The sequence below is a fragment of the Mustela nivalis genome, assembly GCF_964662115.1.
Source record: "Mustela nivalis genome assembly, chromosome: 2".
Lineage (NCBI taxonomy): Eukaryota > Metazoa > Chordata > Mammalia > Carnivora > Mustelidae > Mustela > Mustela nivalis.
Window position 1 is genome coordinate 159,854,124 of NC_139021.1, and position 15,168 is coordinate 159,869,291.

Below are 15,168 nucleotides of genomic sequence, written 5' to 3' on the forward strand. Positions count from 1 at the left end.
ACAGAAAATAATACATGTAAAAAGCCCCAAATAAACAAATGTGTAAATCATTATTCATTCAAAACATTTCAAGCATCTACTATATTCTGTTAGGTAAAGAATGATGCTAGGTACAACAACTTCTCACTTATTAGCAGAAAAATGCCCCTTATTTTAGTATTTTCTTTCTTGTATTACCACTATCTAGTATATAGCTGTGTATATATGCTTTTTTGGATGTATGAGAAATCTGTACATTCACTGTTTATCTTTTTTATTTTAAGATTTTATTTATTTGACAGAGAGAGGGACAGCAAAAGAGGGAATACAAGGGGGGGTGGGGTGGGAGAGGGAGAAGCAGCTTTCCCAGCAAGCAGGGAGCCCGATGTGAAAGGCAGACGCTTAAGGACTGAGCTGCCCAGATGCCCCTCACTGTTTATCTTTTACCTTATACTTTGCAACCTTGTGGGCTGCTTTTATTCTTCATTAATTCTTCCTCCAAAGGGCTGACTAGGAAGGAAAAGAGGTGAACTTCAGGTCAGTTAGCCTGGCTTAGCTACAGAAGCAGTCTAATATCAGTACAATAAACTTAATTTATTTTTTAAAAAAGATTTCATTTATTTATTTGACAGACAGAAAACACAAGTAGGGGGAGCAGCAGGTAGAGGGAGAGGGAGAAGCAGGTTCCCCACTGAGCAAGGAGCCCTATGTGGGATTTGATTCTAGGACCCTGGGATCATGACCTGAGCCAAAAGCAGTCACCTAACAACTGAGCTACCTACCCATGCACCCCTCAGTACAATGAACTTTAGAGATGTGTCTAAATTCTTTTGTGTTATTTAAGATTTTGTTCCACCCAAACGATTGAACAGGTCTGACAAACCTTGGACATACATAAGATTGATATTTTGATTAATAGTTATTCCATAGATGTGATATATACATATGTGCTGTATATATAAATAACTATCAATATATTACATACAATATATTATGTCTGCATATATTCTATGTCATACAGTATCTGATGTATCTCTGTAAGATTTAAGTCTAAGAATATGTCTAAAGAGCAAAAAAAGGGAACACTAATTTGTTCGGTACTTATCACGTGAGAGACTCCGAACTGTTAAGTTTATACTGCTTATCTTTTTTATAGTTTACAATTTCCCGGAAAAATAGAATGGCATTCTACAGATGTGGAAACTGAGGCTCAGAGATATTCTGACCAGTCTCAGTTTGTAAGGAAAACCCTGGCTGACAACCTGCAACACACACCCCCTTTACAAAGAAGGACTGGAGAGTGCTGGCAGCTTTTAGTAATCTATGCTGTCCACACTTAACATGGGTAATTGAAAGCTGACCCTTTGTTCCTTTCAAAAATCTCTAAGGAATCTGGCTGCAGAGGCTCCATGGATAACTCATTTCAACAGCTGAGAAACAAAATGCTTCTGTGGAATAAAAACAGCCTTTATTTTGGTGTGTGTGTGTTGCGGGGGGGGGGGGGGTCTTTCCTAAAAAAAGAGAAAAAACATCCACAACACTTAACAAGAACTCTCACAGAACGGACAAGTCTTCAGATTGGACTGTGCACCATTACCAAGGAAATGGTGACAGCATCTGGGCACTTTGGCCTAATCTGTTAAAAAGACGATGTAATGAACAGCTGGAGATTTCTGAGGCACAACTGTATGAAACGGGAAGCCCAACCGCTGGCCACCCTCACTGAGGGCAGCTGCTGGGCTCGGGTTTGCTTCTGCAAATCTCGTCCATCGCCCTCGACCAGGCGGCTGTCGCCAGCTGCCGCAGAGCCCGCAGCGGCCCGCGCCTGTCCGCCCCCGCGTGCCTGCTGAGGCCGAAGCGGCCCGGATGCAACTGTGCGCTCCCCCCACCCCAACTGCGCACGTGACGGGGGGGGCAGTTTTCGTACCTCCCTCCCCTTTCTCGAAACCCCGCCTTCTCCTAAGCGGCTGCGGCTTTCTATTGCTCCACTAATGAAATGACCGCCTTGTCAACCAGTCAGAGTGCGACCCTTCAAGTAAGGCCCGCCCCCTGTTGGTCCTCAGGTTCCTTCCCGCTCACACAGGAGTCACTTCCGAAGAGAGAGAACCGCCATGAAGAGAGAAGGGGGTGCCGCCCAACTCTGCTCCGACAGCCTCCCCGAGTCCCAGCAGCAAGACGGCAACCACGCACCCAACTTCTCCAGCCACAGCTCATGCCGCCGTCGCCAGCGGCGCCGACATGACAAGGCGCTGCATGCCCGCTAGGCCAGGTTTCCCCTCATCCCCAGCCCCGGGGTCGTCGCCCCCGCGCTGCCATCTGAGACCCGGTAGTACCGCCCCTGCTGCAGCGGGAAAGAGAACAAAGAGTCCTGGGGACAGGTACCGTGCAGAGGGCTGGAGAAGGGGCCGGGTCGCGGGGGCAAGGGTATGAGGGAGGACTGCGGACGCCCGCTCTTTCAGTTCCCGCCATCCTCCGCGAGCTCAGGCCTCGGCGTTCCGGGGCCTGGCAAACCCCTGCCCCGCCTCCGCGCGGGGGCTTCTGGGACTTCGAGTTTCCTTTTCTGTAGTTGGGACGCAGTTCTCCGTCTAGTGACCACAGCCTGGGTGGCTACGGAGAACCCGCCTTAGGTAGACCGTGATTTTTGTCCTTCACGATAGCTGGACCCGGGGCCCTACCTGCTTAGTGCATATTTAGGTGTTTTTTTTGTACGTTGCAGTTCTACTGATCGTAGTAGCTTAACAGTATAAATCTTTTCTAAATTGTGGGTGAAATTATGTACGATGTGACGAGGGAAACCCTTCCACGAATTACTTTATAGTCCAGTGTGCACGATGATTGATACTTATAACATGCAGATTTGGAATGTGATATGTTTTTTTTTTCCTTCAGTAACTTTCCGCCTCTCTAAGAGGCTAGGTTTTTTGTGAAGATTTTGTGGGAGCTATGTAATAAGATGGGGAGTTTTGACATCCTCTGACAATAAAACATGTTTAAATTCTCTACGCACTTGGTACTGTCTTTTTTATTTTAAGTTTTAAAAAGCTTGTAACTTAACAGTAAATTTATCTTCTAATGTTGTGCTACAGGTCCACAATCCCTTATCTCAATTGTGAAAGCCAAAATGCTATGAAAATCACAAGTTTTCAGTAAGTTTGGCACCACCTCTGACTTGGCAGCCAAACCTGACTAGAACTAATGGAAGGCTGTATATGGGCTTTATCGCATTAACTGGGAGTATTTGTAAGCGATAATGGAGAAATGCTCGTGTGTTTGCTTTTGGGGTGCAGTATCAGACCCCACTGGGGGCTTTATGTAATGCATCCAAGTTACCCCCTTTCTAAAATCCAGTAACTTCAAATTTCAAAAACACATTTGACCCCAAAAGTTTCAGATAAGGGCTTGTGAGCTGTTAAAAATTTTTTAAAGGTAGTTATAAATAACTAATGCCCATTTCTGTGCATATGAAATTAGATAACGGTTCCTACTTGAAAGTTACATTCATGGTTATTTTACAGATTCCTTGTATGTTTTACCCAAACCCATTTTTCCCTCTGGTGTATTACTCGAAAAGGAGCCTGGGATCTAATATTTTAGGAAAGATGTAATGTTAACTTAGTAATTAATGTAAAGGCATATATAGTATTGTTTCAAATTAGCTGCTGCTTAATCCTTTCTCATCTCTTTCCTCGACCAGTAACGGACGGCATCATCCTTTCCCGATTTGCAGAACCTCTGGCATTTCTTCGTTTATTCTCCTGTGGAATTAATTTTTTATGTTTTATGAAAGCAAATGCATAAATTCTTCTTTAGTCTGTCACTCATATTCATTTCATAACAGTTAGCTTTTCGTCAACATTTCACAAACGTTGTGAACGTTCAGCAAACCATTAAAGAAGGATGTTGGTCTTCTAATGTGACCTGTGAAGCATACAAGGGACATGGATTGTTCAAGTTTTCTCTGAGCATTCCAACCTCATAGTGAATAAATGTTTAGGAAAACTGGTAGTGTATTGCTTCTCTTTCAGTAAAATGAATACATTTTAGCAGAATTTTGCCAGGAAGTTAATTTTTTGCTCTATATATGATGACATTCCTCTTTATGCAGCTGACAAATAACTCTAAATACATCAATCCAAATACAAATTCTGGTAATAATGGTTCACTTTGTGTTACCGTGCAGAAAGGTGCAGAAATCCTTAAAAGTTAAAACAATTTGGTTTTGGTAATTGTTCACATTCTTCCTTTTCTCTTGTGCTTTCCTCAATGTGTTATTTTTGTTATTTTGTTAATATCCTAAGAATTTTTAGGTAAAAGACAAGATTTTGGAACATTAGTTGTGATGACTCATTCTAATTTCTGCTGTTACGTAGATTAACCTCTTACATTTTAGTATACAAAGAAGGTACTATCAGCTTGGCGTTTGATCCTTTCTGCCTTTTGGTCAGCATGCCCTTCAACTCAGCTCCCTCCCCATCTGGGCCCAATAACTGATACTGCCATGCTACCATCTACTCTTGTTATGAGTCTTTTCAGGTTTTACTCAGTTTTTATAATTTCCATTATTCATTCAGCAAACATCTATTGAGCATTATTTTGTACCAGTCACCGGAGATACCAAGCAATAGGATCAGATCCCCTCATGGAGCAGTAAACTTTTCTTAGGAAGCACACTGTCAATTCCCTGGATCCATACTCCAACAATCTTACATTTTAGTACAATAGATTGTATAAACCTCAGTTGTGCATTTATAAGGTTGCTCCTAAAGGAAATGGTAAATTATATTGAAAATGGAAGTTTTTTATAATCAGCTTAGCAAAGCATTATTGCTATTGTCAGAACTTGATTAAACCAGGTAATGAGATCCAATCTATATTCTATAAATCTAGTATTCTCCCCTTAATCTGAATTATTGAGGTTTTAATGTTTGCTTATGTGATACTATATTAGTTATGCTTTTATTTTCAGGAAGCAGTCAATTATAGATTTCTTCAAACCAGCTTCAAAACAAGGTATGTATACTATTGATGCATTTTTTTTACAGGATCTTTCGAAGAGGGAGATGGATTCAATTTTTAAATTTCTCTAAGCTCTTACTTGATTAAGCAGAATGTTCAAATTGAAAAAAAAAATGAAGATGCAGCGTTTTTAACAAACATAAGTTCTAAACATCATGAAGAAACTTTTTGCTGTTATTCTTTCTTACACTTAAAATATTCCAGTCAATAATGTTCATATTGTATAGTATTTTAACTTTCTAATACAGAAAAATTTTATAAATAGAGCCATGTGAGTTTACAAGATGTAGTAAAAGGGAGCATTATGAAGTAAGGTTATTAAATAAACCATGTTTTAATCCCCCCATAAAATGTGTGTCATCATCTAAATATTGATTTGAAAATTTTTGTGATGACTTAGTATTTTTATTTATATAATTGTACAAAATGTAATAGTTTGTGTTATTTTTAATAACATGCAATTTGTGTTTTAATTGACTATTTAGACAGACATATGTTGGATTCTGCACAAAAATCAGACATCAAATATGGAGGAAGTGGATTGTCCATCACTGGGACAGAGCAGTTTGAAAGGAAACTATCTTCACCAAAAAAATCTAAACCCAAAAGGATGCCATCAGAAAAGAGCACTATTTTAGAGACTTTAATGAAAGGTGTTAAAGAGCACCATAAAGATCATGGTATGCATGAGTCACGTCGGCCCTGTGTGTCAATAGCCACCAAATATCCAAAGGCAGTTACAAAAGTCTATGTTCCTCCATACTGCTTGTCAAAGGAGATGAAGGCATTGAAGAAAAAACATCGATCTCCAGAGAGGAGGAAGTCACTGTTCATTCACGAAAATAGCAGGGAGAAGAATGATAGAGATCGAGACAAGACCAATACAGATTCCAAAAAGCAGGCCACAGTGACAGAAACTGACATCTTCAAGAACAGCTCTAGGAGTCTTAGCAGCAGGAGCAGTCTATCCAGGCACCACCCAGGAGAAAGTCCACTGGGGGCTAAATTCCAGTTGTCACTAGCTTCTTATTGCAGAGAAAGAGAACTAAAGAAGTTGAGAAGGGAGCAAATGGAGCAGAGAATCAACTCAGAAAATTCTTTCTCAGAAGCAAGCAACCTTTCCTTAAAATCTTCTAGTATAGAAAGAAAATGTAAATCAAGGCAGGAACAAAGTAAACAGAATGACGTCACACCTGGAAAGAGCAATCTTTCAAACCTGGTATGTGTAATAATTACTGAGTCAGCTTGGCTACTACTTTAATTTAGCATGCTAAATCTAAAAATGTTTAATAACTGTTAACATCATACTGGTATCTTTTGTTAAGGAAATACTGATACACAGTTTGTTAAAACCTAATTTCATTATGTTTGCTCCTGACTGTCCATAGAACTTAGTAGTGTTTCTTACTCTTAATTTTTTCAGACCATGAACAAAGACCTTTCTTAAGAAAGTAAGCGTTCTTTTTTTAGGCAAGTACCATCATTTTTAAATTAGGCTGTGCTGAAGGGAGATACTTAAGGAATGGAAAATCTGAAACAGGAGGAAATCTTTTAGAACAGTGGTTCTCAAAATGTGGTCCCTAGACTAACCACATCAGCATCACCTGGGAACTTAGAAATGCAAAATCTCGGGCTCCACCCGAGACTGACTGAACCAGAAATTGGAGGTAAGACCAGCAATCTGGAATTAAAGCTTCCAGATGATTCTGATGTACTTTAAAGTTTGAGAATCACTAGTTTAGATTATATGTAAGTCCTAAATAATTTTGAGAATGAGTCTTAGACAACTTAGATGATAATACTTAGAAAGCTATGCAAATACATATTAACTTCATCATATTCTCCCTTGAGAATAGACCAAACCTAGATAAACAAAAGCTGATCCTCTCCCCTAGAAAGATAAGTACTCCGTTTCAGAGAACTTCTCTGCATATAGAGCCAATAAAGGAAGTTCAGATATCAAGAAAGGGCTGTGTTGATACAGTGCTACAAGATTTTAAAACCAGATAGACCAAAACAATAAACCAAACTGACATTTTAGGAGGGAATGGAGAGTGTTGCCATGCATATTGCTAGAAAATGTATTTGTAAACTCTGTGGTTGATTTGCAAGGAGTTTGGTGTCTTTACCAATGAGATTTGCTAATAATCATTATTAACATTTGGTCCATTCTTTTTTTTTTTTTTTTTTTAAGATTTTATTTATTTGACAGAGATCACAAGTAGGCAGAGAGGCGGGCAGAGGGGGGGGGGCAGGCTCCCTGCTAAGCAGAGAGCCTGATGTGGTGCCCCATCCCAGGATGCTGGGCTCATGATCTGAGCTGAAGGCAGAGGCTTTTACCCACTGAGCCACCCAGGTACCCCACATTTGGTCCATTCTTAGAAGATTGCAGTGTTTGATTGTACATCAGTATTTGAACTGAAATATTGAAGAGTCCATTATTTTTAGAGATTTTATTTATTTGAGAAAGAGAATACAAGCAGGGTGAGGGGGCTAGGCAGACTCCCATCTCAGGGGGGAGCCTGATGCAGGGCTCCATCCCAGGACCTTGAGGTCTTGACCTGAGCCAAAGTCAGAGGCTTAACTAACTCAGCCACCAAGACGCTCCTGAGTTATTTTCCTTAATTGGCAAGTATTAGGCTTACTATTTCTTTATCAGAATGATACAGGGTTTTAATACTAATCCTGAGTTAATACAAAGCTCTAAATTTGCATTATGAAAACTGGCTTTTATTTTTATGACATTTTTACATTTTTATCATACAAATGTCCTTCATTTTTGTAAAACTTAAGAGTTTAAAGTGTCTTTTTAAAATTTTTTTATTTACTAGAGAGCACAAGCAGAGAGAGGGGCAGAGGAAGAGGGAGAAGCAGATTCCCCACTGAGCAGGGAGCCCCATGTGGGACTCGATCCCAGGACCCTGGAATCACCACCTGAGCTGAAGGCAGCTGCTTAACCAACTGAGCCACCCAGGCGCCCCTAAAATGTCTTATTATAAAAGTTTGAATTTACCTCCAAATAAAAGTACTCAGTTTATTTATTTTGGTCTAGAAATCCGTGTTTAAATGTTACAAAGAAAAGTTCACATCCGTTACTGGTCCCAAATCCTAATTAATTTTTTCTCATTTTGCTAATAGGAAAATGGACATTTCTCAAGGAAAAGATCCTCTTCTGATTCATGGGAACCCGCTTCAGGTAGAATCAAAATTAATTTATTAATTTTTATATAAAACTGTATCTCAGTGGCATTTTTATAAAGCAGATTTGTTTAAATACACAATTCCCTTCCTAGAGGGAAATTGCAAATGTCTGAGATTAGTTAAGAGTTTGGTTAAATTATATTTAAAAAGACTAGTCCCTGAATTAGTATGCATAACCTGTGGTTTTTCTTTACCTTTTTGCCTCTTTCAAGAGTTCCTAGCAGCATGTTTCTCATTTTGGTATTCCGTGTTCTGCTCCTGAATCTTGGCTACAGTAAGAAGCATAATCTTATATTATTGGAACTGTGGACTGAGATCTTGGTATTATAGATGCCTTGTATAAGGTTAAAACTGTTAACATCGTTCACAACAACATCCAAATATTTCTAATATTTCAAGTACAAAGATAAACTTTTTAATATGAAATTTCAAGGACACCTACATATATTAATTTGTACTTTTACTATCTATTAGTTGAGGAAATACATAGTAATAAATAGCTACTGTTAATTCAGTAATAATTCTTAAAGTATCTTTATCTTTTCTTAACTAGAAAATAGAACAGTGTAAAAGTCAAACATTACAGAAATTTGTAATACAAAAAATGAAAGACTTCCAGAAATAACAACTGTTAATAATCTGGTGTAATAGATTTTTTTCTGCCATGATTGCAGACTTTGAAAAATGGATTTTACAAATTCCCATGCTGAGTAAGATAACAGTGAACATAACAATAATAGCTAACATTTACTGAACAGTTACTGTGTGCCATGCCCTGGTCTGTGTGCTTTTAATTCATTTGATCTTCACATCCTCATAAAATCATTAAGAAAAAAGAGAGGTACAGAGAGAGACAGATGTGACTCCTTGTTCTTCAGGTTTCATGTAAAACTGTATTTTTTATATATTTTAGAGGTGTATTGCATTTTGAGCAGGTAATCTCAAGTGTTAATATCAATTTTTAGCCAGGACAGAAACCATAGTTTACCATCATAAAGAGAGCTTCTAGATACAGGAATGAATTTGAAGTTTTATAAATTTTTTATTTAATTTTTACAGTGTTGATTTTAGTGATTAAATTTTCATTGAATTTTGACATTATGAAGTACAAGAACAATAATTTCTCAGCCATGAGATTGTTCTGTACTCACTATATTACACATTTATAGTAAAAAGTGATCAATTTGCAGTGAGGTGAATGGAAGAACAAAATATTTTTAGTGTAAAATATTTTGCTCTTCCCAGTATAAAGGGGTGCTAGTGGTGGTGTTGCCACCAAGCTCTTCAGCTCGCTTTTTCTTTCTCTAGTAATGACTAAGATAAAAATTCTATTCAGTTCATAGATTTGCAGATTTCGTCAGTGGTGACTGTAATGTAGTTTCATTTATACAGTTCCACATACTGCAGTTTTTGAACAGTACTTGAAAAAGATGCTTTCTGGGCACCTGGATGGCTCAGTCAGTTAAGCATCTGCCTTCGGCTCAAGTCATGATCCTGGAGTGCCAAATAATAAATAAAACCTTTAAAAAAAAAAAAAAGACGCTTTCTTCATGTTTTCATAAGTAGATTTAAGAACCCTCTTATTTATATTTTATTTATAACCTTGATTTATGGTTTTTTTCTAGTATTTTGCATGTTTCATAATCATTTTAAGTTATGGTATTGTACTTTTTAATAAATACACATTTATGCTGCATTTCACTGTCAACAGAATATAAAGAACATAAGGGACTTTTTCACTAGATAACCTGAAGAATGCTTATCTTTATCTGATAGCGAATAGATCTTAATAATCCAAATATACTGTCTTGTTCATATTTCTGCTATTATACTTCTCAGTTGTGATGTACATAATAACACACAAGTTAGAAGATTTTAGGAATGTTGATAAAATCCTTTAGCTCTTTAGTCTTCTAGAATCCTGTCCTTGGGCTGCATTCTGAGGTCTAAATTAATCCATCCCTTGTTTATTCTATAATTTTATTAGTAACCAATCCCCTATTCATGAACAGTTGAATTTTTACTTTTTTTCTGTTTACAAATTCAGTCTGTCTTGTCTGTTTTATTTATTTTTTTTAAGATTTTATTTATTTATTTGATAGAGATCACAAGTAGGCAGAGAGGCAGGCAGAGAGAAGGGGGGAAGCAGGCTCCCTGCTGAGCAGAGAGCCCAATGTGGGGCTCCATCCCAGGACCCAGAGATCATGACCTGAGACGAAGGCAGAGGCTTAACCCACTGAGCCATGCAGTCACCCCTATTTGTTTTGTATATTAACAGATATTTGAAATGTCCTTAAACAGTCTGCAGTTTGTACAAGCAGTGCAAAAAGTATCATGCAGTAAACCCACTGCTTTAGAGAGCTTGCAAAAGGGAAGCTTACTTACAGTACCAGTTCAACCTCCTCTAATTCCAGACGTCAGAAGCTTTTAGTAAGGTGATTTTTCCTAAACTTTGTTCATAAACAGTTTTTCTCTCCTTCTGTTCCAGAATTGAAGACCTGAACAAATCAGAAATTCCTAAACAAATCAGAAATTTCTCATTTCTAGCTATATATAAATTAACTTCTCTAGGAAATGGAACAGAACTCAAGCTGGCAGCTCTGTAGCTATCTTTTTTGAAATCCCAAACTTAAAATAATCAGTGTAAATCCACCCCAAGTCTTTTTCTTAGTTAGTTGCTTTCTCATCATAATGAACCCTTGTCTTTTTTTTTTTTTTTTTTTTAAAGATTTTATTTATTTATTTGAAAGACGGAGATCACAAGTAGGCAGAGAGGCAGGCAGAGAGAGAGAGAGAGGGAAGCAGGCTTCCTGCGGAGCAGGGAGCCCGATGCGGGGCTCGATCCCAGGACCCTGAGATCATGACCCGAGCCAAAGGCAGCAGCCAAAACCACTGAGCCACCCAGGCGCCCCCCCTTGTCCTTTTTTTACAAGACATTTAACCCCAGCAAAGTGAGTGGATATAGAATGATTTCTTCAGGTAAAAGAAGCTACCTGTAGAAAAATGGAGATAGGGCGCCTGGGTGTTTTAGAGTTGGTTAATAAGCCTCTGCCTTTGGCTCAGGTCATGATCTCAGGGTTCTGGGATCGAGTCCTGCATTGGGCTCTCTGTTCAGCAGTGAGCCTGCTTTCCCTCTCTCTCTGCCTGTCTCTCTGCCTACTTTGATCTCTCTCTGTCTGTCAAGTAAGTAAATAAAATCTTTAAAAAGAAAAAAAGAAAAATGGAAATAGAGACATTTGTTTATTGATTTTTTTCATGTTTATAAACGGAATTTTTCAGATTATATACTGATCAAGCTATAAAAAGTTTCTTACCTCTTGAGTTATTATGTCGTTGTCTTAATCAAATTGTTGAGGATTTGAGGACATATGCCCTCATGCAGAGAGAAACTTGATTTGGGGAATACTGTTTATATAAATAGTAATCTTTAATGATTAATGGGTTTTAATTAATGATAACGTCCCATTTTTAACCACATTAAGAAACATTTTAAACCTGGTTAACTCAAATAAATGTGGTTTATTAAAGTTCTCTTGGATGGACCCCCTAAACCTAGGTAGCTTAAAACAGTGGAAATATATTTTCTCATGGTTCTAGAAGCTAGAAGTCCAAAATTAAGGTTATCAGCAGAGCAATTCAAGGAGGGAATCCTTCCTTGCCTCTTCTAGCTTTTGGTGTTTGCCTACAATTCTTGGCATTCTTTGACTTTTAGATACATCACTCCTGTCATATGTCACATGGTATCTTTTCCCTGCATGTATGGTTGGGGTTTTCTTTGTTTTTTGTTTTTTGTTTTTTTTAAGATTTTATTTATTTATTTGACAGAGAGAGATCACAAGTAGGCAGAGAGGCAGGCAGAGAGAGAGAGAGGAGGAAGCAGGCTCCTGCTGAGCAGAGAGCCCGATGCGGGACTCGATCCCAGGACCCTGAGATCATGACCTGAGCCGAAGGCAGCGGCTTACCCACCGAGCCACCCAGGCGCCCCTTTTTTAAGATTTTTTAAATTTATATTTGAGAGAGAACATACAAGTGGGTGGGGGGCAGATGGAGAGAGAGAAGCAGATTTCCCACTGAGCAGGGACCCCAACTTGGGGCTCAATTCCAGGACCCTGAGATGTTGACCTGGGCTGAAGGCAGACGTTTAACCAACTAAGCCACTCAGGCACCCCTTCCCTGTGTGTTTCCACTTCATCTTCCCTCTTCAGTTCTATCTCCATGTCCAAATTTACCCTTTTGAAGGAAGCCAAAGAGGAAGGTACTTAGGTTCAACTAAAATGCCAGCCTGCTCTACTCAGAGAAGTAGGTTTTGTGAGAACCAATGGAAAGGAGCTTGGTTGCTGTAGTACATTCCCTGTAAATTCATGACATGATAGTGTGAAAAAGATAAAAGACTTCAAGACTGCAAATTTCACCTTCTTCTAAGGACACCAGTCATAACTGGATTAGGACCCACCTTAATGACTTATTTTAACTTAACTACCCCTGTAAAGACCCTATTTCTTATTAAAGTCACATTGTGAGATCCTGGGAGTTAAGACTTCAACATATCACCTTTTTATTTATTTATTTTGTAAGATTTTATTTATTTGACAGAAAGACACAGTGAGAGAGGGAACATAAGCAGGGGGAGTGGGAGAGGGAGAAGCAGGCTTCCGGCCGAGCAGGAAGCCTGATGTGGGACTTGATCCTAGGACCCTGGGATCATGACCTGAGCTGAAGGCAGATGCTTAACAACTGAGCCACCCAGGCGCCCCTCAATATATCGTCTTGGGAGCCACAATTCCACCACAACTCATAACATAGCTAATGACTAGAAGGATACACAGGAAGGAATAAACAATTAAACACTGGGGAGAAAGACTTGGGTAGATTTTTATTTTAATTGAGAAAATATGTTTGCCTTCAGCTAGTTATCATATATATATTTTGAGATGCTATAAATTTAGATGTAGAAGTATTACATTTCTGGAATCAGATAGTCCTTGATCTAAGAAAGCATATATGAACTTTGAGGGAATTACCTTCCATGATAATAGATATGCAGCTTTTGTGTTTCAGGGAGCAATACCTTGAATTTTGTTTGGGTAGTAAACTTCTAATAGCTTTAGAATGAAAATGGGCATTGTCATTAGCTTTAAATTTGAACACCAGTATTTTATTAGTTAATAAATAAATAATAGTACTAACTTTTTTTCCTTATGCCACATATATTGAATGATCTCAGCCTAAACTTTTACAATTTAAGCATTTTGTCAGAGTATTCTAGACACTCACTAAACTTTACTACAATAGGAAAATTTACTATTCACTAATCTGGCAAAAATTAAATTTTAGCAGGGTCTAAGCAGAATAAGTTCCCTGACAAAAGAAAAAGGAACTCTATGGACTCAGATCTGAAAAGCACAAGAGAATCTATAATGCCAAAAGTAAAGGAGTCCTTCCTTGAGAAGCGTCCTGACGGACCACATCAGAGAGAGAAGTTTATAAAACATATTGCACTGAAGACGCCTGGGGATGTATTGCGCTTGGAAGATATATCCAAGGAACCCAGTGAAGAAATTGATCGCTCCTCTGGAGGCTTGGCACCTTCAAATTCCGGCCACCATTCTTCCAGGAATAGTGACCAAATCCGTGTGGCAAGTACCAAAGAGACTAAGATTCAGAAACCCCACATATCTTTACCTCAGGAAAAGTCTGCAGTTAAAAAAGCTAGCAACCTTCAGAAAAATAAAACTGCTAGCTCTCTGGCATCAAAGGAGACAAAACTTCTACCTTTACTTTCCCATGTTCCAAGTGCTGGTTCCTCCCGGGTACCATTAAATACTAAAAATTGCACTCTTCCAGTTCCTAAAAAAGAAAAAGAGCGTTCCTCATCTAAAGAATGTTCTGGGCATTCTGCAGAGTCCTCCAGACACAAGGAACACAAAACAAAGACTGATAAAGCTGATTCTAATGTATCTTCAGGGAAAATTTCTGGGGGATCTTTGCGTTCAGAATATGGCACTACTACAAAGTCTCCCCCTCCTGCTTTGGAAGTTGTGCCAGTGCCATGTACCCCAAGCCCTACAGCACCTTCAGATAAAGCCCCTTCAGATAAAGAGAGTTCAGGAAATTCCAATGCAGGTAGCAATGCACTGAAAAGAAAACTAAGGGGTGATTTTGATAGTGATGAAGAAAGTTTAGGTTACAACCTAGACAGTGATGAGGAAGAGGAAACATTAAAATCACTGGAAGAAATAATGGCTTTGAACTTCAATCAGACTCCTGCAACTACAGGAAAGCCTCCTGCTTTTTCCAAGGGGCTTAGATCTCAGTCATCAGACTATACAGTAAGTAGTTCTGTGACATTTATCTTTACCTGAAGAGGGAAAATTGGATTGATGAGTGAAAGAGGGATAAATTGCTAGAACTGTTTAAAAACGTAGTATCTGTTATGATTCGTAATTGGACTGCAACTGGTATAGTTCTTGTTTGGTTAATGGGTTTCCCATATCTTTAGTTTTATTACTGTAAATCAGTGGTCTCCAAACTTTTTTGATCACAAACACTTCTATTAGTAAAAAAAAATTTAAGCATGTATTCCAATATATATGTATACTTATAGATTATATACATGTACCACTATACTACTGTGTACTTTCTAAAGCATATGCAAAAACAGAATTTAAAAGGAAAAAGAAAAAAGTATTTTCCTATAGAAGTTATATAGAAGTTACTATAGACTAAGTTCTACTGGAGTTTCTATAGAAGTTCCATATAAATAGAAGTTCTATTATTTTCTTCCTGCACCCCAATGGATCACCTTGCACACCCCCTGCTTTGGAGACCACTGCTGTAAATGAAGGTAGAGTGTAGAAATGTTGTTAATTGTGGTGTGCAATTTTATTTATAAAGTGCTTCATTCTATCTTGGGAATAAGCTGGATTAAATTCTAATATGTCTGTAAAATTTGGTGGGGAAGGTGTTAATGTT

At 38.4% G+C, this 15,168-nt stretch overlaps 1 protein-coding gene across 3 annotated transcripts in view; it reads left to right on the forward strand.

Annotated features, from left to right (window-relative positions):
* Positions 1-1,488: 1,488 nt before the first annotated feature.
* SLF2 (SMC5-SMC6 complex localization factor 2) overlaps positions 1,489-15,168 on the forward strand; it is a 49,018-nt gene continuing 35,338 nt past the window's right edge. Inside the window, exons 1-5 of one of the 3 annotated variants that reach the window (XM_082722359.1) lie at positions 1,489-2,357; positions 4,946-4,989; positions 5,481-6,214; positions 8,134-8,191; positions 13,531-14,525. In XM_082722359.1, the coding sequence (XP_082578485.1) occupies positions 2,218-2,357; positions 4,946-4,989; positions 5,481-6,214; positions 8,134-8,191; positions 13,531-14,525 (1,971 nt within the window). In that variant the 5' untranslated portion in view covers positions 1,489-2,217. Of the gene's footprint in view, positions 2,358-4,945; positions 4,990-5,480; positions 6,215-8,133; positions 8,192-13,530; positions 14,526-14,952; positions 15,041-15,168 lie in introns of those variants that run through there. The other 2 variants (XM_082722360.1, XM_082722361.1) reach the window with 2 other exon arrangements.